Source organism: Pelodiscus sinensis, chromosome 4 (assembly GCF_049634645.1).
Source record: "Pelodiscus sinensis isolate JC-2024 chromosome 4, ASM4963464v1, whole genome shotgun sequence".
Lineage (NCBI taxonomy): Eukaryota > Metazoa > Chordata > Testudines > Trionychidae > Pelodiscus > Pelodiscus sinensis.
Window position 1 is genome coordinate 123632079 of NC_134714.1, and position 26556 is coordinate 123658634.

Consider the following 26556-nt stretch of genomic DNA (forward strand, 5'->3'; position numbering starts at 1 on the left):
CCATCTGTCCTGGGCAGGGGGTTATTCCAGCCTTGTGGGGACCACCAGAGCAGCCTCTGTCTATGGCAAGCCTGGGCCACTCCCTATTCCATCACAGGTTACACACCGTCTCATGGGAGCAGGGTCAGAAAGTGCTTCCTGTCCCATTCTTAGGGAGCTGGCTGCAGAGCCTGCAGCAAAATCCCTTGCTGGTCCCACTCCCAGGGAGGCTCTGCAGTATAAAGCTTATTGAAGCTTCATACTGCAAAGCCCGCAGCGCATGTAACTGCTACGATTTTTAGCAGTTACAGTGTTACATTTTTAAATGCATTTTTACATCCCTATTTATAAAGGCATCTCTCTCTTTGGTCTCCTCACTCCTGGGCTAGTTAACTTTTTGATCTTACTTACCATCTTCATTTCCTCTGCCAGGGCACTATACCAATAGGCAGTTATGCACCTTCAGATGTTTAGTGACAATACTAGAGGCTAGTTCCATGGAGAAAATACAGACTATGTGTTTTTCTCCAGACAACACACAGGAAAACTGTCTGCCGGGCCCACACAGTAACACATCCCTGTCTATTTGCCTGCTGGAAGTACTTGCGAACTAGTCTGTCTTGCTTCTGCATTCAGATATTTTAGCAAGAACATATGGCAAGAGAATTCTTGCTACTAAGGTAGATGCTGAGGGAATTGCCCATTATGCTTAGAAACAGTTCAGCTTGGGTTACCTTCTGCCCGCTAGTGAAAATGATTGTAGCCTTTTGAAAGGGGACCCTACCACCTAGGCAAGTGGTCAAGAGCACATAAAACAGGGGTTGGCAATAATTTGATGGGGGGGGGGGTGCGCCCCACTCCAAGAATTTGGAAAGTGGTCAAGGGCCTTACTCTTCCATGATATTAATGGATCAGGTGTGGGGTCTGGGATGGAGGTTAGTCGCAGAAGGGAGCTTGGGGTAAGGGAAGGAGTTTGGGTGAAGGGGCACTGGACTGTGACCTAGGGTAGGGAATAGAGGTACAGGAGGGGGTGCAGGGGATTGGGTTGTGAGCTAGGACAGGAGGGGACTGATCTGGGGCAGGGAACGGGGGTGCCAGATCTGGGAGAGGATACGGGTGCAGGAGGGGGACAGAGGATTTGGGTATGTGGAGCAGGGGACAGAGGGTTGGGAGAGAGAGAGGCTGGGGTGCCAAAGGCAGTCTCTGGCCAGGAGACTTACCAGCCAGCAGCCCAGAACTTTCCTGAAGCGGCATCCCTGCCTGTCCCATCCCCACACAGGCTGCAGCCATGTGCTCTGTGAATAACTACGAGTCTCGGAGAGAAGGGAGCATGGTGCTTCTTGGCTGCCTGTTATTGAAACATACAGCTCCCATTGGCCAGTTTCAGGCCAAAACCCGACCAATGGGATTGTGTCGGGGGCAGGAACAGTTCCTAAAGTCTTCCTCTCTCTGGCCTCTCAGATTTTAAAGTGAAACTGCCCGGCAGCTGTGTTTCTGAGCGTTGTGTGGCTGGGGCTCCCTGCTGCATCTGTGGGATGGATCTGGTGGCTTGGTAGGCTGTATCCTGCCCAGGCCTGATATAAAATCAATATATCATGTGTACACACCTGCTACTGTCGTCAAAGTTACGTTTATCATCCTGAAAATTTTAAGTCTGCCAACCACCATCTTTACAACCACACTCCCTTTATGTTTCATACAATATATTTTGCATAGGCATATACAGAGTCTGGGTAAATATCTTGGGTATTAAGCTAGTGGAGTTTTTTGTTCAGGTTGAGATTGTACTTTTAAACTAACACCCTACTTTCAGTAGCTAATTCAGCAACTTCTCAAATTACGTATAGGCTGAAATTTCCAGTGGTTGATCACCACACAATCATTTATTATTAATTATTATTATTATGTTTCATAAAAATCATTTGAGCCATTTTTGCATTTTGACCATGATGGTCTCATCACTTAGATTTCAGACAATATTTGCATTCTGATCATCCAAATGAGACTTTGTGATTAGTGTCACAAAGTAGTTGTTGAAACAGAGCTGAATGGTCTAAAATATAGGCCAACATTTTCAAAACTCATCAGTGAATTTGGGTACCCAACTTGAGAAGTCTTGAAGAGTCCTGATTTTTAGAGGGGGTTACTTTTAAAGACTCCCAGTTTTCAGAAAGTAGAGTATCTCAAATTGGGAATCCAAATTCTCTAATGACTTGTGACAGTTGTGGCTATGGGATACTGAGCATCTGATATATACAGCTGGCTCTCACTTCAAAAATACACACCAATGTGTAAGGGTCATCTAACCAGAAATCTGAAATCTAGTCCAAGTTCTTTAAAACAAGCAGTTATATGTTGGCTGTCAGGATTCTGTTTACATTTATATTTAAACTGTACTAAATGGAGTCAAGCATTGCAGATAAAGTGCACTGAAGACTAATAAAATCTTACAAATAGGCTTGATATTACACATTTTCAATAAGATGTTGGTAAGAGATGTGTTCCCCTGAAAACGCTAAATCTAGTATATATATTTTAGAGAGTTTGTCTGTTCAAGAATTCCTTCTAAACAGTAAGAACCAGGACCACCAAATTTGGTATACAGCTTAGTCTTATATCTTAAAGCAAGGTCAGGGTTTGGTTGTGCCAGGAAAATGGGATGTGCCTGGAATGGGATTTCTTCTCATAAAACCAAACAGAAAAGAGACAATTACCAAATCAAGTGCAGGCCTCAAAATTGACACAACTGAGCAAATGTTGAAAGAGACTGAACCAAGATGAAGCAGAATAATTGGGTGTACCTGGAAAGGCATTGTTTTTCAATAAACCTTATAGAAAAGGGATAAAATGGAGAAATCTGGAGTATTGCTGTTTTGGTTCAGCTAAATCAACGCTTAAGATTTGAAAACTAGAAGAAAATGTTATTAGAAATGAAACTGATTATAGCCCTTTTATTGTTAAAACAGAGAATGATAAGAGTTTATAGGAATGAAGAAAAAACTACATTTTGATGGCACTCATTTTACAAAATTACTAAAAATGGAAAAAATTTTAACAATACCTGTTTGAAGATATCAAAAATAAAAGTTAACTTCATACATATAACATTGTATTTTTCAAAAATATAATCATTTAAATAAAGTATGTACTTTTTCCTTTTATTTACAAAAAACAAAGCTTAATTGCGCTATGGACCCAAGCTATGCCAGGTACATCCGCTAGTTATATAGAGTTTGAAAACTACACACTTTGAAAGTCTCTCGTTCTACAATAAGCTTCTCTTCATGTCGTCTGGCTAAGCCTGGTCTTGGTACTATGGCGCTCACTGTAATCAGAGCTCTATCACCTTTGCTTACCGAATGAAAAAGCGCCATATTGTCCAGGTGAGCACAAGTAGGATTCCCAGGATCCAGCACTGGGTAATGTAGAAAGGAAGGGACAGCGTTAGGGTGTAGGGGTCATACTTCACAACAATCAGGAACTCTGTGACTGTGATAGTAGCAACTAGCCATGCCTGTTGACCCAACTTCTTATGGAACTTACTGAAACAGAGAGGTTAAGTGATTAGTATTTTAGTAGCAAAAGTGCAGTGCAATATACCTTTTTAAAAATACGAGGGAGGACAGGAATACATAATCTTAAATCTAACCCATTTCACGTGCAGAAGTAGTATTTAAGAGACTGGAGTGAAACCAATCCTTGACTGCTGTGAAGACATTTTGCACTGGATGTTTTAGTCTACAATCTAACTATCCTGAAACATTTCCTAAATATCCTTTTAAAACACTTGTGGGATTATTATCTGTATCACCAGAGAGCCTAGAAACTCAAGGAAAGGATGAGGATTATGCGAGGCACTGTACAAATTAAACAAAAAGACTATCCCTGGTGTATGAGACAGCTACAGACACTGCCACTACACATTTCTAGACACCTTCCTGTACCCTTCTACCCCCAACAGCTAATCTTCAAGCCTTCTATCAGCATCTTCTATAGCCTCTCTCTAAACAGAAGTTTCTCTTTGTGACCCACAACACAAAGTCAGAACTTAATTTAACTAATGAAAGCCCTAACAGAGATGACTGAATTGTGCTTATGACACCTTCCCACTCTGACTCTTGTTAAAAAGCAGAGGCAAAAATCATACAAAGAATCAACCATTATTCTTTATTAAATCATGCACTGGAGAGCTGTTTCTTTGAATAGCCTCTCTCACTAGATTTTTCCCTTATTCTGTGTTCACTGCCCTACATGCTCCCTCCCTTTGCCCAGACCTCCCATGGTCATCCACTCTGAGCGCATCTCAAGCTGTTATGTGAAACAACCAGGGAGCACAGCACAGAGTAGCAGAAGATGGGAAGCCGCCTGGGGAAGAACAGGAACTAGAAAGCTACAAAAGTCTGAGGGAATGACAGGTCAGGATGGCTACAATGCTCCCCTCAGCAATTCTTTTCAAAGCTGATGCCTGCTTTGGGACACCTGCCCAGAAGGCATTTCTAGATTGGTCATAATATCTACCGTGCTGGGGCTCCTCTGGAGCATCTACCTTGCTGGGGCTCCTCTGGAGCACTAAATGTGTGGAAAAAGGACAAAGCTCAGCGGCCACACACAATACTTTGGGATGGTCTCTACCTTGTTCTGCTAGGCAGTGCACAAGGAGCAAAAGTCATCCATAAATCTGACTGGCCTATAGGGCTGATGCCTTCCTCCTGTAGCTTCTGGTGCAGGTGGTATGGTATGGGCCAGAGTGTGGCTGGAGCTCTCTAAACTCTTGCTATTTGTACATGGTGCATGGTCCCTTGGGACCGTTCCCAGCTAGTGAAAGTTAGAATACCTCTAGGTTGCTCTCCTCTGTACTGGGGCAGAGAACTTAGGAACCATCACTAGATGTTCATTCACAGCTTTCCATTTTCCCCTCCCCTGGGCTGCAGTTGGTGGCTGTATAGGGAAGGGGAATCTATCCTAGAACAGCCTACCCCAGTGATGGGCAACCCAGGCAAGTGAGCGGGCGGCATAAGTGGCCCTCCTCCATCTTAGTCAGCCGCAAGTTTGTTGTAATCAAGATGGTCTCCTGGGATGGGGCAGTTTTGCTAACTGCACTTGCATATCTAGAATTTGTAGGGTGTGCGTAAGGTGTGCCGACTGAACAGTTACAGAGCTTTTACTGAATGCAGAGGAAGCACACAGCTCTCACAGTCAATGTTATGTGTAATCAGCACACACCTCGCTTTATTTGAATGTCATTTGAGTAATACTGGTAGGAAAGCCACTACATGGATAGAAAGCATTGGAATCGGGCAACCCTGCTCATGGGCCACACGTAGAACCCTGATGGGCTGTATGTGTCCTGCAGGCCTCAGGCTGCCCACCTCTGGCTCACCCCCTTTACTCAGGTAAATCCAATCAAAACTATCATGCTCCCTTGAGACCAAAAGGTTGACACCACCACTGTGTCTCAAGTTAGGCAGAATGGCCCAAGTATATTGGGGAAAACAAAATCGGGTAAATGGAGCAAAAATTACTGTTGATGCAGATGGATTTGGAAAGATATCCTTCAGTTTCGAAAAGTCTCCTGACTCTAGAAAAATGGGACTTTGGAGCTGAAGTATAAGGTATTGCCTGATGAGACTAGCGGTAAATAGGCTAAGATGGAAATATGGTCTAACAAATGGGGAGAGAGAGAGAAACAAAGTATTTCAAGAACCTGGTTCCGATCTAGGAGACTACATGAGCAAAGCAGAAAGCTGGCTATTTTCATATGCTTTGATTATAAAGCCATTATTCAGGAACTTTGCTTATATGAGAGACCTAAGAATCCCAGGTGACCACTGATGCAAGGGCCACGCTCAGAGTGTTGAAGGAACACAATCGAATTACAGGCTCTTTGTTTGGTAAAGAATTTGAAAGGAAATCACTCTTCTGCTTGAGGACCAAGAATAAAATCCAGGGCAGTACTCCAGGCTTTCTGGAGAAGGCCTGACAGCTGAGACAGGAAGATACAGAAAGGTGATGGCATCTGGAATTACATTCTAACAGATAAGACCACACCACAGTAGAATCCTTCTGGATTCAGAGCTTTTCTGCTCTTAACTATGGCAATCCTCCAATTATGATGAGATATGTGGGATATTGGAAAGTCTCATGGCCCATTAATGCAAATTGTAGATGCTCTATTAGGAAGACCAGAAAGTTCCAGAGACACAGACACTAAATTGTTGAAAAGATCACAAATGATCCTGAATCAGAAGAGAAGATGAATATTTTTTGTTCAGCTTTATTGCACCCTATGCTGAATGCTATAGCATTATGGAAGCTGGTTAGATCTTTGGCTAGCTCTGCAACAATTTTGTCACCTAGGAATAAGGCATCTTGATGCTGATTTAGGCAACAGGTGGGCAATGGAACATCCTAGGCTTTCTTTTTTTTTTCGAGAGTTAAGAGGGTTTTCAAAAGGAACAGATGGATGTGTTTGGAGTGTACCCTAGGAAGTAAGTATCCAGAACAGCCCGTTCTTCATCAACAGCTACTTCTTACAGTCCAAAACTGGAAGACTTCAACCAAAGGTTCTTGACTCAAGGTGATTTGGAGTGAAACAAACACCAAGAGAGGCGGGGGAAAAGAGAGCAGACTGTCATCTCTGGTGTGATGGCAGGGGAGGAACTAAAGAAACAGACAGAGGATATTAATGAGATACCAGTGGCATTAGATTCCTCAGCCTTCCCTAAAGATCCTACGGAGGTTAGGTCTGCTGATGAATCAGAAGAACTGAATCTCAAATGTGCCAACAGTGGTCACCTGACCTACCAAGTGAAACAAAAAGATAGGCACAGATGGTGGCGTTGATATGATACTTGGGATGAGTTTGCTCACTAAATGAATTCCTCATTTATGCGACTCAGCTCACTGAAAGAATGGCAACATGCTGACTCAGCAATGAGACACTGGTGACTGATGATTCTCCTAAGTCTCAATGTTATGCCATGTAGTTGAACAGAGGGCAAAGGAGTTGCTTTCTCAACTGAAACACAGGGAGCAGAAGATGGGGTGTGCTGCTAAGGAGAGGAACTCACCAATAAGAGGTAGAGACCTCGTCTTACCTTTGAGGTGGAGGCATGTCCCAAACCAGTAGGTCCAACACCAGGGGACACTGGGGAACGTCCTTAAATCCGACTAAATAATCTGAGTGACCCTTCTTTCCAGTTATACGAGTCAAAGCCTTGCAAGTGAAACTGATCTTCAGAGTGCTGAAACCCTGAATTCTGAACACAGACACTTTTTGTGTTGGTCAGTGACAGACAACGAGCATCCCTTGAATCCAGAGGTAGTGTCAGCCTTAAGAAGCGGGGTCAGCCAATGTGTGACATTACCACTGTAAATTAACAGAAAAACTGAACTTGAGAACTAAGCACTCTCAGATCTTACAGTGTGCAGAAAGAACAAAAGCAGCAAGGTCAAATAAGATGCTTAAATAGGAGCAATCTGACAGAGTGCCTAGTATATGCACTGTTGTGGGGGAAAGGGTTCTTTGCCCTAAAAAGCATCACAAGAGGGTCCTCCAATTTGCAAGACGGTGCCGCAAAAGCTCCAGAGGACCAGAAAAATGTTGGAAAATAGCTTAAGAAAGAAGCATCTTTCAGAGAAAGGGTTTAGGGCTACACCATGCAGTCCTTAGAAGCTAAATCTTAATACTGTAGCACCAGGCTTGTAAATGTGAAAGAGGAGTTCAGTGTTCCCAGACACAAAAACCCAATAGTGATCTAGATCATTTAAATGTTTATAGAACATTCTCAAATAATATAGTAATTTTTTTGTTCAAGAAAAAATGAAATTTAATACTGCATATGTAAAAAGTTCTACACTGACCCCTGCTATCACCACATGTAGCCTACAAGAGGGGATATGTTTTACATTCAAGGTAAATATTGGAAAATAAAGCAAGTGCAGGGGTTTTTGCCCCAACAGACTGATTCACTTCTACTGTGCTTTCACCAACAAGCTGCAGCAAGGCTAAAAAGAAAGTGCTTGAAGCTTGACACTGTATAGATGAGGACTGGCTTACGGGTCATCCATGAAGTCGTAGATCTCCCTCATGCCCACACCTCCCACGTTGACAAAGAAGACAAGTCGTAACAGGACCAAGTAGTGTTCAGGTGGCATCCACAGGACAAACTTTAAGTAAAACGTGTTCAGCTCTGCCAATAAAAACTGAAGAAAAAGCCCATTAAATTATTACAATTAAAAAAGGGTCAGTGAGTAAAGCCAGGGCCAACCTAGGCATGTAAAATCCCATTTAATTAATTAACCAGTTAAATTTGAAGTTTAACCGGTTAATGGACTGAACAGGGGTGGGCCGGAGCAGCCCTCACCCCCTGCTGACACAGTTCCACAATATTTTACTATGTCCCAGCTCACATACTCTACCCTCCATCAAGATATGAGCACTTGTCATGTGCCGTAAGAACATTACAGAGTTTTATGGGGTGGAGCTCATAGAAGCAACTGGAATTTTTTTTTTAAAATAATGTTTTTCTAAGGCACATGGTGAGGCATCAATGAAGTATGGCAGTGACCTTATCTTTAGTTGTAGCCAAGTTTATCTGGGGATTTTAAGTAGCGATAGTTCTAAAATGAATGAGTCCTAAAAGCATAAATGTTGTCCTTCCAATGGCCACCGAGGAGTCTAATTTTAGAGACACAAAATATCAGGAAACAGGCACAAGATCCAGTTTTGGGCAATAATTACATAAGTCTCACTGACAAGACCTCATTGAGCAGCTGTAATTAAATATTTACTTAGTGAGTTTGTAGATGAACTGAAGTTTAAAAGTGAGAGCAGCAGTAATTTCAGTTATGTTTATTATGGTAGATTAACTGGATTGAAGGATGTTTCTTGCTCTAGACTATATATAATGAAAAATGTTAGCAAGTTATGAATGGAATCAACAAGATGGAGCTAGTTTAACAGTTGCAAATCAGATGCAAGCTGTTTTTGCCAAGAGAATCAATCACTATGACTTGAGTTTGCCTATGGCTAACATGAACTTGACAGCTTCTTTGTATTTGGCAATAGGCACTGCTAACTAATGGTTAGATCTTTCTACTGTGCATGTAAGTTACTTTTATGCTGGGTGCAAGGATCTCTTCATAGATATGCAGACTGTTTTAATTAACATTGCTGTTTATTTCAATGCCCATAAAAATTGTATTATTGGCACAAAGCAGTTGTAGTTTATGAATCTAACATATAAGACAAATTTTACATTATAGAAAGTTTGGTAGTCTGAATTTTTATTCAAATTGATTAGCATCTATGTGTTTGCAAAGTGCCCAACATATGTTGTAGGTGTGCCCACAAGTTGTTAATTACAACTATCACTTGCTCCAAAAGGACAGTTTCACAAACCTGTAATTTATCTTTTCCAGTAAGTGTGAATTTAGAATACATGTCAATCTAAGACATCCCACAAAACAAATTGTATTAGAAAAATATGCTAGATGACCCTTCAGCTAAAAAGGCCATCAGATTTTCATAGCAATCATTCATCCTTAACTAATTTGCAGAGTGAGTACGTAGCTGTTAGAACACTCTGCTTATTAAATGTACAGATTACATGTATAGAGCTGGATGATGCTTGGTCCTGCCGTGAAGGCAGGGGACTGGACTTCATGACCTCTCGAGGTCCCATCCAGTTCTAGTATTCTATAATAGCATCATGCAAACAATCAATACAGTATCTAGAGAAAAAAATCAAAAGCATTTCAGTCTGCTGAATTTTGGCACTTCTCTGTTTACACTAGATATATATTTATATAGCTCTCAGAACCATCATGTTTTTAGTCACACTAGTAAGCAGAGCCAGACAAAACTGAGTGTCCAGTATGATCATCAAATTCTTTGGTTGTCTTTTTTTAGTTGATATTTTAGTTCGAAAGTATTGAGCCCAAACACTGTGCTCTAGATGCATACTGCCCAGAGCCTGAAGTGCTGAGCTCCAAGGTTCTGGTTTGGAGCTCTCTCCAACTTGTCTGTAAATGGGGAACAATAAGGATATTTTCATACAAAATCTGAATTTTGGGCAGCAGAATTTATTAATTTAATGATGATTAGCCTGCATGTTAAACTACTTATGAGATATAGCATTCAAGATTAAAAATATTTTTGAAAACCAATTTAGAGACAGAAAGATAGACAGTCCCAATTCCAGGGTGCCACATATATTACAGCTAGAATTGGCAGAAATCAAAACCAAAAATACTATTAACACATCTATGACTGTGGTAAACAAGTAATTTTATCACTTAAGTTTAAAGAGAAGTTTCCTTACTACAAAGATGATGCCACAAACTGCTAGCCATCTGCGCAGGCTGGATGCTGGCTTCCACTCGAATTTGACCCAGCTATAGGGTGTGAACTGGAAAGCGATTCTCTTTATTTTACCTCTGAAAGAGAGCCATCACACATCACTCTTACACCAGATTTAAGAAACAGAAAATATTCATTCTTTATAAACACATTTTTAAATTGTTTAAAATCAGGCATCATTTCAAGCCACTAAGCTTTTCTGCACTTAGCTAGGGGACTTCTATTCACCCTGTATTATACTCATGTTTAAATGAAAGCTGCAGGGAATCAATGTACTCCTATTTAAAAGCCCATTAAACACATATAAATTTAATTTTTACAAATCTAAATCTACATTAAGTAGGTAGCTTTTATCCTAGGTTCATCAAGTAAGAGCAGCCTCCACAAACCTAATTCTATACCAGTAGCACATTAGAGACAATTATCAAAAGATATTTTTAAAACACAGGAGTTGAAGGAATAATGGTGTAACTATACTGAAGCTTTTAATGTTCTTGATCTGGACACAACTAAATTAAAGGACACCCTTACTCACAAAAATATTTTCTATCCTCAGATAAGAAATTCTGTAGTTCCTGTCTGTATTTATTTCAGCTTGATTTATAAACATGCGTGATTTCCACACAACTCAATGTGAAATCTAGAAATGGCAACATGGAAGATGCCATTATGGAATGATGAATTTTCAGAAATTCAAGTCACTACATGAAACAAAGTCTCCATTAATATTTAACTCCGTGTCAGCGGTCACAAAATAACCCACTATTATTGCATATGCTTCAATCTTCACTGAATACACTTTTCAGTGACACAACCACAATGCATAATTTAGATGGTTAGATGATGGGGAAGAGCCAGGAATCTTTCTGTACAAATTGGGAGGGGAGGGGGGGCAGCGGCAGTGGATACCCCCTCTCCTTAGCTATCCCACACTTCCCAATCCCTTGCCCTGAGCCCCTCCTCCCCTCCAACAGTGACTCCTACATGCCCATACTCCCAGCACCCTGGCCCTGAGCCCTCAATCATCTCCAAGCCCGTGTCCTGACTCCTGCATTCCCCACACCCACAATCCCCTGCCCATAGCCCCTCCTTGACCCAAGCAAAGGTGGGTAAATTTGCTAGTCTACTATATGTTTGAGAGCGCTTTTATGTGCATCTGTCTTTCTGAGTCTGTTTGTTCAAGAACTCCTAAATTATAAGAGCTAGGACCACCAAATTTAGTAGGCAGCTTCCTCTTATCATAACTTGAAGCAAGGTCAGGCTTTGGCTGTGCAAGGACAATGGGACGTGCCTAGAATTTGATTATCTCTAATCAAACTGAAAAGGAGGGGTCTGCTAGCAGTGACTGTCATGCTGACAAATGACCACGGGGGGCAGCCGCATCAGGAACAGAGACCAGTTGGGAGCATGGCTCTGGCTGTTGCCAGCCACTGTACCTGGCAGCCCCAGACACTCCAGCCAGCCCCAGGGGACAGCAGAGTTCCTGCCATCCCAGGGGAACTGCTGCCCTGCTAGCTTGGGCTACTCCCCTAACACAATCCCCTCTTCTGAGCCTTCCCCCATGCTCAACCTCCTACGCTGACTCTTGCACCCACCATACCTTACCCGGAGTCCCACCCCCACCCCCAACATCCTGCCCTGGCCCCCACACTCCGCCCTGACCCCCCCTCCCCACACAAGTACCCAAGCAAGACTGGGTAAATCCTCTAGTTTGAAATAAAATCCCCAAACTCATTTGAGTTCTGCTACTTTTGGTTACAGAAGACTTCTAAAAGTAGCATACTTGTAGGTAGGAATGTTCCAAAGTCCTTGCCATTTATATGTTTTCAAAGAAAGCCATCCCAAAGTCTTCATTCCACAATAAATCCCAAATCCATTGCATAGGATTACGTCCATTATCCACTAAAAGGGGGGGAAGAAAAGTATTTTAAGCAGGAGAACCACACACACACACACACACACACACTTAAGCTTAATTATTTAGTGACAATTGTAAAAGGGAAATGCTCACACTGTTACGTGCCGGTATGTGTTTTCATTGAAAAAAAGGAATAGCTAGTTCATCCAATCCTAAGATTCTTAGGACACAGGCCTCTCACTTCCTGCCAGCCTTGCTGCCTAAATACATATTTGATGGGCACCAGATTTTTACGCAGGGAGAATAGTAAACATTCTTATCATCTGTCCTATTACTGTAAAATGATCTCCCGTTGCTCAATGTGGTTGTGGCTCTACACGTCCCCTCTCTGGTGGAAATGTCTTAAAGAACATAGGGTGCTGGAAAGGACAATTAACTGTTTTCATAACTGCTGTTCTTCAAGATGTGTTGCTCAGGTCCATCTTCCACCCAGAATTGAAGACTGGAGGATGAATAAATTTTGTACCCGAATAAATCCAAGTCTCCTCAAGTCTTTATTTTCTGGGTTTCCCCTGGGCCGATGGCCTTCACAACCAGGAAACTGGGAGTTAGGACAGAATAGAAACACCCATGCCCCTTGGCAGGAACAAAGTATTTGCATTTCATCTGCTTGGAAATGGGGGGAATAGAGATGTGTGTTTGGCATAGGGCAGTAGCAATCATGGCCACCCTGTTGTGGAGGGGTAAGGCCACTCTGGCAGGGGCTGCCTGTCCTAGCACCCCAAAGAGGGTATACTCCGGCCCGTTGAGTTCCTCCACCTGAAGGTTCAGGTTGGTGGCCACCTCTTTAGGAATTCTTGATGGGGCCGTGTGTCATCCCTGGGGACCTCTGGAGGGTACCCCACAATGGCTGCATCAGGTGAGGAGGAGGAGGAGAAAGAGGCCTGCATCGGAAGGACCTCTTTAGGACCCGAAAAGGCTGAAGGCTGTGCACCTCCAACTCTTGTTCCACTTGCAGGGTGGCAGCCCTTGAGACTTCTGATACCAGAGGGCGCTTAGTGGAGGATGCTGCCAATGCCACAGACATGCTGGCTACTGAGCATGGTGTCTGGGACAGCACAGGGAACTCCCCATAGGCTCCAAGGATACTATTGGATTGGCCAGGCCTGTGGCCACTGAACAATCTGGAAATCCATCTGTGGTTTCGAGGGTGTCCGATGAGGTGCTTGAGCGAGAGGCATCGAGGCTTGGTCCGAGGACAGGCCGACAAAGCGCGCAGTGCTGGGCAACCATAAATGAGAGCTGGTGTCAGTGCAGTACCACACACAGGCCACTGGTGCCAACACCCAGCATGCGGAGGAGCGATGGGAATGGTTCCGATAACCTGGGGACCTGCAGTGCAGGCATCAGTGACTAGTCGGCTTGTAATGGGCTTGAGAGCAGCTATGGGAGGGCTGCCAGTGGGCTGAAGAGAGATATAGGCAGCCCCTGACTTGCAACGTGATTGGTTTCTGGGGGTGTCGTACCTCGAACTCTCATTTACAATAGGTGTTGTGTGTCGTTGTAAATGAGGGCTGAGGACGTAAGTCGGAGGGTTTCAGCTCCTTTCACACTTACAAAGGCCACCTGAAAGGCCTCCAATGTCAATGGCACCTGGAGTTGTTCAATGCCACTCTGTAAAGGTACTGCAGAGGCAAGAGGGGAGCCACAGGTAGAGGGTTCTGCTGTGCTGCACCAGAAGGGCCAACAGTATTTGCCTCTTGGGCTTATCCTTCTTAGACCCTGGAGATTTGCCCCGCCACGTCTCGGCTTGTGGAGAGTCGGAGAATGGTGCCGAGAGGCCAACAGCATCAGTGGACTGCTGTGCAATGAGCAGTCCCCACACAAGAGCAGGGACTCTTGTACATTCCAAAGGCGGAATGAAGACGTGCCTATCGACTAGTCAATGGAAATTCCATCGACTACTTGACTAGTAAATTAACCAATATTTAACATCCTTAGGCCAGACTAAATTACATTAGTGCCATCTGGTTTTAAAATCGAAGTGTTATGAATCCTTAAGCCATCTCTTGGAGGTCTGCATAATTGAGACATTGTACAGTCTCATCTATGCTGCAAAACTAAATTTTTAAAATAGCACTGGGAAGACTTTCTAATTTGAGCAACAGATGGGACCTGGTTAAGATAAGATTTTAATTTACTGCAGCAAGGGATAGCTCAGTGGTTTGAGCAGTGGCCTGCTAAACCCAGGCTTGTGAGTTCAATCCTTATGGAGGCCATTTAGGGATTTGGAGCAAAAGTTTGTCAGGGATGGTACTTGGTCCTGCTGTGAAGGATTCGATGACCTTCAGGTCTCTTCCAGCTCTAGGAGATAGGCAATCTCCATTAATTTAATTTAATTTAAAGTCATCTGAAAAGTACCTATGTTTGTTGTCAAATGAACAGAAACCTTTTCTGGATTCCTCAATTTTGAAATATTGTGATTTATACTGTTGTCAGAAAGATGTATCTAAAGAAGGGTATACACTGAGAACACATTCATGTGAAATATACAACATATGCAGGAACAAAGAAATATGAATGAGCACGTAATTGTGTACAATAAGGCTACCATTCCACAGAATGAAAGCCACAAAATGTTTCTCAGTAAAGGTATTTATACATTTACTGATAGTTGGGCAATTCTAAAACAAGGAAAGGATTTTGTACTAAATAACAAACACAGTTTTAATCTGTTAAAGAAAGGGGAAGTGGGTGCTGAGCTAAACTCAACAATCACCTGCATGTGCATAATACACAGCTGAATAAGTTTACATCTGAGAGGTGGTACATGTATGCTCACCAGCTACATCAATCCAATGCCAGAGAACAGTATCACTAGATTGACATGTCTATTTGGGCCACAGATAGGTGAGCTAATCAAGTCGTTTTCAGCACTGAAGGTATACAGAATGCAGTACATACATGATCCCACCAACATTCACTGAAGTTTGGAAGCTGATGTTCCAGACTATACTCCAGAAATTCAAACATTACACTGATGATCATACACATCCACCAGTCCCGAATCATTAGTGTCTAAAAGAAGAAAAGGAGGTAAAGTTATGTTGGAGAATACCTTGTAAAGGTATAAAAGCAGGCAAGCAAGACACAGTAACAGAAGGAAATGCAAGTCAAATGCAGGAGTCTATTACTGTGTGCCTCTGCCACCAGGTAAAGGTGGTAGCAGCCAGCAGTGTTTTGGGGCTGCTCAGAAAAGACTCTTCCAGCTTGCTTAACGCAATTATCAAAGCAGCCAACTGTCCTCAAGTCAGCAATATGGCCGTGTTCACCCATACTCTCCAAGTGACCCTGCTTAGGAGGCATTAAATGGAAATTTCCTACAAGATCGTCTCAGTGATGCACTTAATTTATGGGGTGCAGCTTTGATCTTCCTCTACACATCTGAATAGAGCCCCCACTTCTCACCTATCAGGAGGGAACTGCCGTTTTAGATTTTTCACATGTAAAAAACAAACCTGTTTCCTACCCTAACTCATGTTAGCTCATATAAAAGCCTTGTTATTATTGGCGCTATGTCTTTTCATCCTCACTTTTCTAGGTAATTACACTAAGTTTTGGTTAAATTTGTTTTTATAAAGGAAAATATTACATGAATGCAACAGGAATCTCATTCTGAAAATTGTCTAGATCTAGGAGTATCAGACTGACACAAATATTCCTCTGATATCCCACATATACATTCAAAAAGGTCCAATTATTTTGCTATGTTCAAAACAGTCTTATATAGGTTAGCAAGCTCTTCTCTATTTGCGGCAAATTAATACAGCAGCATCAACTTTTGCATTTTTGAATGGGAAGTAGGAAGTAAAGTGAAAACAATTATCTATCTTATAATTAAAGTTTAATCTTCTGTGAATGATGTTGATCAGGAGAGGACATAGAATTTAACATCAACAAGGAATGCTAAGTAAAGTAAAACTTGTTAGTCAATTCACTTGAACAAAAGAGAATCAAACTTAGACCTAAATGTTCAATACCCCATGTATGGACCATGTTCTGCTATAAACAAATTCAGCTCGCACTTCTATGTTTGGTACGTGCATGCTGACAATCACAGAGACTAAGGTATTGCTCCTTCGAAGTATTTCTAAGTTATGAACCAGAAGCTTATTTGGAAATTATGAAGTGCTTAACATGTGTAATTATATTGGTATATAATGTATCTGGATGAATGATAATTTTTCCACAGCCTACACAGTATATATCTTTTCCACAGTTTATATTCAGATCACTCAAATATTTAGGGTGCTGAGAAAATAAAGGACTTTGGTTTTGCATACTCTTCATTTTATCCACCTGACCTTCATATGAATCATCTCTGTGGAAACAGAAACTTATTAGTGGAACACTATTCAGAAAAGAAATTAAATGACCTACTATAGTCAGAAAAAAATAAGTCTTTTATTATTATGAAAACACTTATTTAAACTAGTTCACGGATGACTGACTAACATAATTGATTCTGAACACTGGTAACATTGAAGCAGAAGCAGTCAAGCTTTAAAGGCAGAACAACGCTAATGAAAATATCTGAACACAGAAGAGACAAATTCTTACTTTTAGGTACCAGCCAAGGAAGTGAGCAGGAACAAATCCATCCAGTTTGTCCTATAAATCAAGCAGAAAAGTTAGGTTGCTTGGTTACAAAGAAGATGAATATTTATTCTCAAGGCCTCCATTTTTCTCTAGGTAATATAGCAATGGAACTTTTTAACAGCCTTAGCTACTATTTGAAATATATGGAAATTCCATATGTATCACCTTACTCAGGTAATGTGATATAAAATGAAATGCAAAGTCCAAGGAGGGGGGAAATGGAACTACGAAGGGTGTAAAGGTTGAAGTAGAAGGCCCATGGAGACCAGCAAAAGAGTCTGTGCTCACCAGAGCACACTCCTCTCCAGAATCTGTAACACAACCAAGTTTCCCAAGTTCGCCGTTGCTCTACTGTCAGCAAATAGATGTGAAATCCACTGGCAAAAGGTGTCCCATCCCAATCTATTATTGGTGCATCTAGAGTATAACTTGCTATTGGTATCAGTTACTCCATTAGCTCACATGGCAGAGAAGCAGGCAGCGGATCTAAAGTTCCAACCTTGTCCACTGCACAGCCACTATAACAGCGTGGACAGCGTGTACAACTGGCACCAATTCCTATAGTTTCACATTCTGTGACTCTGGTTTGTGGAATTAGGAACAAAAATTCATTTGGCTTCTTAAATCTCAGATGAAGATACAAAAGGGTGCAATTTATGGCACGTTAACAACATTTAGACTTCTAGCTTTGTGCAAAAAGGAGCTAAAGAAGCAAATTCTAATTGCAAACAGAAGCTGACTAGTAGGAACACAGAAATGGGTATGGATTTACATCAAGAGTACTTTTGGAGAAGGGGAAAATAATTTAGCTGTTGTTCAATTTGGTTACGTAGAGCTATGTATCTTGACCTGATCAATACTAAATGTCAAGAGAGGGAACGGAAAAGGAAAGTGGTGAGTAAGAGTCTAAAACTAAAGATAAGGCATAAAAAGATTATGGATTCAGCAGTAAAACATATTCAGAAGATTGCACATTAGAGTGATCAAACAGGCAATATTTCACACGAAAACATCAGGACTCGCTCGGCAAGGGCTTTTTCATTTCAATTTCTTACCCAGACATTGTGAAATGGATCAGTCTCATTGCCTGGATCATAAATAAGGCAGTTTCCACCATAGTCTCTTTCTGGCAAGGCAACTCCTAAATTTGGATCGATATATTTCATGAACTGTCTGCCATCATGTACAGTCTGTAGAATTAACACATCCATCTGTTAGAAATTGGTAGATAATAGGCAGGAGAATCTGAAGGATACTAATTCACGGTTCCCTATCTTCAAATGATTTTTACATTTACATTTCAGAATGCTTCAGACACATAACCAAGCCTCCTTAAATGAAGGCAGGATGGTTATTAATTTATACTCTCAGCTCTTGTGACCTTCAGTACCAGGTGCTGAAGAAGATTGAAATTACTGTATTAAGATACAATCCTACAGTCTAGACTAGGAAAACTAGAGACAGATTTCACTGAATTTACTAAAGAATTTGCATGCCCCATTTTTAAAAAAAAGCATACACATATCATAACGGAAGAGCTGAAGCATAACCCACCCTCTTTCCTTTTCCAATCACCTCGGGGAGGGGGAGGAAACAGCCATAAACTTATGGCAGTTCATTCTTCAAGAGCTACAATATCTATTGTCCTCATATCAACTGTTCATTTTGGTTCAGGTTTCCTAGGATAGGAAACATCCAGCAGCATTTCAAACTAGCTATAGTTCATATGTCAGCTAACTTTACTCATGCTAAATGCAGATTTCAAGCACAAGATTAAACAATATACAAAGAGGTGCTGTCATTCACAAATGTTACTTCAGTTTCTGAAAGGACAGAATCAAACTAAATTCTATGGTTACAGAGTTTAATAGAAGTCCTCATCAAATAAGAAATAAAAATTTAGTTTTCAAATTAAGATCAGGCTAGTATTATGAACAACAGGACTCTTCGAGGAAACTGAAGGAAAGTCATTAGCAAGAAGATTAGTTCATGTACCATCAAACAACTCCCATTACACGTGGTGAATTTGCTAATGAACAAGTATTTCGTAATAGAATCAGAAACACTGTCACAGCCAATGCTTTGCATTAGCAGCAATATGATAAATAGAGTAATGCTTGTTATGACAGGTTAACGATCAGACAAGTAGGAAACAAACCAGCAAAGTGTAATGGGGAAAAGAAAAACAAGTCTATATAACCAAAGGCAGTAACGCAAAATAAAGTCATCAAGTAGAACTAATTTCTCATTAACACAACAGAAACGTTTGTTACACTAATGAACTTGTATCGGCTTTTAGGAGAGTCAATAATATTGATCTATAGAGAATGGATTAAGTCCAAGAAAAATGTATGTTCAAATAGTTACAAGATAAATATCTCATTTATACTTGAAGGATTGGTCAATAGCTAGTAAACGTCTGCTTTGGAAATCAGTGGATGAGCAGACGTAGAAGATGACAGAACACACACCCAGAGGAAAGAAAAGCAATTATAAACAAATTGTTATCCAAAAAAGAAAAACTACAGCAGTATAGCTCAGCATATGCAATCAAACTGAAGCACACAAATATTGATAGCAAGCTGCAACAATACGGTCTGAGAAAAAAAAAAAAAGATAATGAAACCTAGTGGAGACATGAGAATGAATGGAAACCGAGCACCAAGGGGAGGGGGGGATACAAGCTACTTAAAAAGGAGGAACAAAATAGGCTCAAGATCTCCAATACAAGGGGGCAGAAAGCTTGTAAGAGACCTGAAGAATGAATTTTGTTAAGATCTAATAAGCAAGTATGTCAGAACGGACCAAAATATTAAGCCTGACCTAGGGGACTTGCTCAGTGGGCATTACTGTAAAACTCCAATTGTCCAGCATCCAGCGGTCCGGCACTCCTAATAGTCCGGCACCAACTGGAACCCAGAACTGCTCCGGACAATTGGAGCTGCTCTGCCCCTGGCTTCCCCAGGTCTGCCGCTGATCAGTTTCAGCGGCGGTGGACTTGGGAAAGCTCACACCAGCCAGTGAAACTGACCAGTGGCAGATTGGGGAAGCCAGGGGCAGAGCAGCTGGAGTACTGCTGGGTTGGTCCCGCAGCGCCGCTCAGGTGAGGGGCGGCGCTGTGGGACCAACCCAGCAGCACCCCAGCTGCTCTGCCCCCAGCTTCCTCAAGTCAGCCACTACTGAAACTGACCGGACAACTTGGGGAAGCCGGGGGCAGAGTAGCTGGGGTGCTGCTGGATTGGTCCCACAGCACCGCCCTCTCCCACGCTGCGCAGTTCCCCGCTGACCTCCACCCCACACCCCCATAGCCCCTCTTCTGGCACTCTGGCATATCTGAGAATCCGGCACCTCCTGGGTCCTAAAGATGCCGGATTATCAGAAGTTTACTGTAGTACAAATTAATTTGGACAAGCCAGTAGAGATAATAATTACTGACTGCTTTCTTGCTCATAAAGCTTCTGATACTGATTTTTGGGGAAGTAAGAGGAAATACTGGCAGGCTGAATGAGGGAAAAACGTTCTTACACGATTATGCAAATGAATCCGCACTTCATTTGCATTTTCGATAGGGCTCATTTACATTCCCCTTTCGGAAGAGGAATGTAATTTAGACATAGCCTTTCTGGGAATAAGCTCCAAGACTGCAGCCATGTGCATACTGCAATATGAGAAGCTGCAGGCCTGACTCAGAAGATCTGTGCAATGCAGTGTGTCTGCATTAGCACTGTTCAGACACTTGAGGTCCACAAACTGTAAGCCCAAGATTACAACACAGTATGCTAAAGCAAGGACTTGAAAACATCAACTCTGCAGTCCCAGGTGCCACTGAACTTGACCACATCCAATGTACCCCAAATATACTGCTCCTAGTCATCTTATGCAGCCACCAGGGACCACTGCCTTCCCACCATCTCTGGTAGCATCTTGATGTTTTCAACTCTCAGATTTTGAACGATGTGGTATGAAGAGATAGGAAAGGGGGTAATATAAGTAGTATTGCCACCTTTCCTCCATGCCAGAAAAGAACTTTCATATCCAGAGCAAATCCCCAGTTGTTAAGAGCCAATTCTTAAATTCCTTACCTGAAAAAGTATAAAGATGAGGAAGAGCTCATACACAACGCTGACACAGAGCCAAAACCTCCAGTAAGCTATAGAAACAAACAAGATTTTATCAAGGCTTCTGGAATAATATATCAGTTGGCGAAGTTAGTTTATCAGTAGCACAATTAGCACACAGAGCAGGGCTCCTCCCTTCACAAAGAAATACGAATGCCCAGTTGTGAAATAAGGAGCTCCAGCAATAAGCTTCTCAAACAGTGCAAGTGGGAAGTATATTCAGACAGTATTCATAACGGCCCATTAAATCAATCCACTCACAGAACTTGTGGAATTCCCATTTATCTCCCAAACCAATCCATATGTGAGGTAACGCTCATCTACATATTTTCATAACGGTCACAAGAATGTATAATGCAAGTCATTACACTTTTAATGCACATTTAAGAGATAAAGCCTACTCTCCCTCAAAAACCCCTGGATTTAATCTCTCTTGCATTACTTTCCCTATGAAAGATTTCTCAAGTTCCCTACCACACTTTATGACTCCTAAAAAGCAAACCTGTTTCTTACTGAACCAATCCCTTCTCCTCCACTGTCTGAAGTTACTTGACTCTTCAGCTTACTTTTTACTCAATTCCTAGTACATCTTGGCAAACTTCTTTTTGGACACCTCTGAAATTAGTGTCCCATTGCAGTCCCAATTACTTAAGATCACTAGGCAAGATTGCGGTTTTCATTTTTAGAAGCCTATCTTCTTCTCTGTGAAATGCTACATTTTCTTAAAGATGAGTATATGGCTTTTTCAAAGTTTACTGTTAAAATGGTATTACAAGCAGGTTAAGAAAAGAAAGCAAAGGGATTAGCATAGGGATGAAATAATGTAGTTGATTAATCGAATAGCAAAAACTTATCGGTTAATGCTATAGACTACACAATTTCGACCTCCTCCCCTGCCAGTAAATTTTTTAGCAGACTAGCCATCAGCCCAGCTTAGTCCCAGCTTGCACTGGGTCTGGGACCTACCCCTGCTGTGACTCTGCATTTAATGTGTATTAAGAGCCAGGCAGGAAGGCAGCCTGGCTCAGTTCCAGCTTGTGCTGGGTCTGAGAGCTCAGACCCCTTCCCTGGACAGGGGTTGCTGTCACCTCATGCTGCCGCCTTTGCGTCAGAGGTAGCAGCACAGGGCAGCAGGCTGCCAGGCTGCGAAGGGAGCTGGTTTTTAAGCTGGCTCCCCTCACAGATCAGCTCCTGCCTGACACCCCACACTGCTGGCTTTCATATGCAGAGGTAGCAGCATGGAGTGGAAGTGGGCTCCTCAGAAGTAGGGCTGGAGCGAATTGGCTGCCAGACCAACTCCCAGGGACTAGAGAATAGTCAAGTAACCAATAAGGTTAATCGACTATTCAATTAACCGATATTTAACATCCCTAGTTTAGCAGTAACTACATTACAAGATCTATGGAGACGATGCAAACTATTAAGACGCAGCTGTTTCAGAAGAAAGTTTTAACCCCACACTTTTTTATGAAATACTGTTGTGATGATGTATGATGGAAGATGACCGTTTGTATCATTGTTGCTATCACTGGTATACAAAGTATGTCATGCAAGGTGTCAATGGAAAAGTTGCAGGCTGTCAACTATGACTATCCTGAGTAAATCCATTTAACTTCACTGTATCTGAAGATATGAATATAAGTTATGCTTTTGCATGTCAAATGTGGTTTATTCTTAGGGTGACAATGTATTTTCATAGAATTCTAGGACTAGAAGGGACCCTGAGAGGTCATCGAGTCCAGTCCCCTGCCCTCATTTTATACCGCTCTCGTTAGCTCAATATGAATGAACTATTCAAGATTGACAGGCCATTAAGAAGAAAACTCTCTATATAACTCTTGAAGATGCCTCAGAGAGCAAAGAAGTCAAAGCTGTGATTCAGCAAAACACCGAAGGGCACATGATGCAGAGATGCAAGCCCTGACTATATCTTTGTAAGTAACTATGGGCATTGTTTGGCATAGTGACTTTCCAAGCACATGGCAGAGGATATAAAAGATACCCGTCATCTCCATTTTGCCTCATCTCTGCTCTAATTCCATGGACTAAAAGGAGTATTTTAAACAATAGACCGAAGTTCTTCCAATCTTTGAAAGTTAACAGAGAGACTTTTTACAAGCTAAGAGATTATTCCATCACTGCTACCATTATAAGTACATGATTTTCTAATTGAGAATGCCATTCTTTTATTAATAAATTCCTAGTTAGTTGACTAAGGATTGCCTGACAGCATGATATATGGGGAATATATAAATATATTGACCAGGAGATAAGTGTCTGATCTTTTGGAATTGGTTAGAACCTCATATATGGTGAACTGGGTTTCAAAGTAACCTCTCACTATGTTAGATCAGTTTGTCTGGATGGGAATGAACTACTGGCATGCCAAATGGAGACTGTGTCTGGTCTCTTGGTAATTAGTGCGGTGTTACAGAAGCTCTTCTGTTACTGGTTTGGTAAATCTAATTATAGAATAAACCACCAGTTTTGGATGTGTGCCTGCCTTTCAGCATGGTTCATTCTAGGTAGCTGGATACAAGTGTTCCTCTCTGTTCTACCCCTTGCGTCCCCTCCATCAACAGGCACCTTCCCACAAGAAGGACATAGAAATGAGGCCTAAGGAGAGTAGGGGCCCCAACTGTTTATTACATGTTTGTACAGCATCTAACATGATGAGGTCCTGGTCTATAACTCAGGCTCCTAGGTTCCACTGCAACACAAATAAATTAATAAAATCAAAACCCTAGTCTTGAATGTCAACTTCCTCTAATGAGCAGAGCCAGACCAGATACCTTGAACCTAAACACTTGGGAGCGTTCAATCTGTAGGTAAACTCTTCCATATGTCAGGAGTTTGGATTAGGGCCTTAGAAAGTTCCATGCTGTGAACGACGATCCAGAGTTTCGGCTCAGTCCACCTCTATGATGAAGCATCCACTACAGGAGGTAAACAAGCTCCAAGTAGTATGTGACCAATTCATCCTAGCAATGTTTGGCTAACCATGTCCACTAATTTACATAATGGGGAGCAATTTAAAGAACTTTTGATTTGGGATTAGATAACACTCAAGTCCAATCATTCCTGGGAGATTTTCTTGAGAGCACTAGCACACTATATAGAACTATAAACACATATTTCCAGGACTACACCTGGATATTTGGCCTGACTGGTTCTGGACAAACAGGACTCTAAGGTTACGTCTAGACAGTAGCATGTACCTCAAAATAAACTATGCAGTTTTCGCAAATTGCGTAGCGTATTTTGAAATTTGGTGCCATCTACACAGCACTAAATTTTGAAAGAAATTGCTATTCTAGCATTGTCTTTAATTCTCATGCAATGAGATTCACAGGAGGCCAGAATAAGAAGCCCATTATTTCACATGTATTTCAAAATAAGAGGCTTCTTGTGTAAGAGAGCACAGAATGCTATTTCAGGATAACAGACGTTATCAAGTGGAAAGAATTAGCTATTGCATGACATTTTCTCAACTTCATAAAAAAAAAAAAGTTTAGTCCTTAGCTCTAGTGAGGATAGGTAAAATATTCTAATATTACAAATCAGACATTAAAACCTCTACATAAAAAGGAAACTGGAGGAACTTTGACACAAGTACACATATTTCGAATCAGTCACTTATCAGTGTTTCACTGTGGACAAAGACTGGATTTTTAGAAGAACACACAGACTTTGCAACCAATACATACAAATATCAAATATTAGTCCTACGAACTTTGTGCACTGTTTTTTAAGACTAACTGAACAAATAAAACCCATTGCAGGGCTAAAAAAGTTGCCTAACAGATTGCTCCTAACACTATTTTAAAAATAGTTTCAGATGTGAGAGGCTGTGATTATTTTCAGCAAAACTGCCAAGTAAAGCTTATCAGGATGGCCTACTTTATATGCTGGGGACAAATAAGGTAGCAGCTCTGACCTGGATAACTGGGAGTTCAGAGCTTTTACTCTAACTTCCAAACAACTCAGACTGAAGGTTAAACATCAATAATTTTATTTTCAAGTGTTATCCAACTAGCATTTGAAGAACAATCATAAGAATTGTCCAAAATTACTCATTGTCCTTTTTCTCAGTTACACAACACTACGAAAACAACCATACCAGAGAATCTCCCCTCAAGGAAAAACATTAATATGAAATGACATTTGTGCAGTGCAAGTTGGTTTTCTTCCTGCTTCCTACAGCTAGTTCCCCTTCAACAACTCTTGGTGAACCCTCACTAGTCTGACATTACCTTTAGAAAGGAACAAAGTATCAGATACATATCGAATTTCTGTTTTTGTGCATTAGTAAAGCAAAAATCACTTCCAGGATAGTTTTAGTGAGGGCTACAAGAGTTGGCTCCCTCCAGTGAATACCTTCTAATGCTTACAAGTGAGAAGCGTGAAGGAAGGTGTCTTGCCTCAAGAATCTAGACTATAAATACTACCCAACTCAGTAAACGGTCAATGCTTTGCCAGGAGAGAGAGATTTGGATTTTGCTAAATGGGGAATCTAGGGGAGGGAGCTAATGGAACCAGCAAGATTGCGGTTTTTAAACTATTTGACAGATTTGTGAAGTATTAAAAAGGAATCAATTAGTCTGAGTATTAACAGGACTATTGTTCAAATGATCAAATTCACATAGAAGCTTCCTTAATCACCCCTGTTTCATAGATAATTTTCACCAGAATCAAAACTATAAGCTTCATGATAGACCCTTGAAAGAAGGAGAGCTATCATTTATAAAAAGGTAGAAAACATTTTTAGAGGCTATAGATCTGAAAATTCTAAGCAGCATATGGCCAAGAACATCCCTGCAGTCCTTCAAGGTAACAATATCTTTCATAAACAGAATAAAAAAAATTGCCATGTAGTAGGCTGCCCAAAAAGGGAGATTTTAAACTTAAAAATGTTCAAGTTCACTGCTGTATTTCTCCTTGCAGAAGACAACTTTCAACTTTCTCTCCCCAAGGATTCTTTTTAACCTGCCTACCACTCCCTAGGACAAACAGGATTCCCAGAATGGAAGATTATAATGAAATAAAAGAAAACTGTAACCTAAACTTGAGAGCAATGAGAAATGCTTAATATGCAAGTCTATAGAACTATCTCCATTCTTATAATCTATCATTACCAAAATATAAAAATAGCCAGGAGAAGTTTAATTACTTTCACAGTTCACCAGACTCAACACAGAAGTTTTATTCTGCTGTTTTATAAAGACTCCCTGAATTCTTACAGGATTAATTTGGGAAATTTTGCAGGCAAAGTAGAATAATTTGTCAGATTACTTGTAAGAGCAGTCCTATACCAAAGTACTTTGTTTAAATCTGTGTCAATTAAGGAGCAAAAGTACACTCCATCTGGGTTTTAGGGGACAATTTGATTACCTTCTCTAAACTAGGGACCATGTGAGCCTTTTTGCTAGCAATGTGATATGCAAATAACATGCAATTAGCTGATTTTAAAAAGCACATAGTAAATATGTATGTTGTTTAGAATAATTGTTAATCTCTCTTTTTAAGGGGTTGTTTTCAGACAACAGAAAGAGGGAATGTTTAGGGGAGGAGTGAGCAAG

The 26556-nt window shown here is 41.3% G+C and overlaps 1 protein-coding gene across 2 annotated transcripts in view; it reads right to left on the reverse strand.

Annotated features, from left to right (window-relative positions):
- Positions 1 to 26556, reverse strand: part of PTDSS2 (phosphatidylserine synthase 2) — a 61904-nt gene that overhangs the window by 3638 nt on the left and 31710 nt on the right. For both annotated transcript variants that reach the window (XM_075928340.1, XM_006131647.4), the window contains exons 4-11: positions 20942 to 21009; positions 17915 to 18049; positions 16821 to 16871; positions 15165 to 15278; positions 12126 to 12244; positions 10305 to 10419; positions 8039 to 8184; positions 3336 to 3521 (exon numbers count right to left, since the gene is read on the reverse strand). In XM_075928340.1, the coding sequence (XP_075784455.1) occupies positions 3336 to 3521; positions 8039 to 8184; positions 10305 to 10419; positions 12126 to 12244; positions 15165 to 15278; positions 16821 to 16871; positions 17915 to 18049; positions 20942 to 21009 (934 nt within the window). The remainder of the gene's footprint in view (positions 1 to 3335; positions 3522 to 8038; positions 8185 to 10304; positions 10420 to 12125; positions 12245 to 15164; positions 15279 to 16820; positions 16872 to 17914; positions 18050 to 20941; positions 21010 to 26556) is intronic.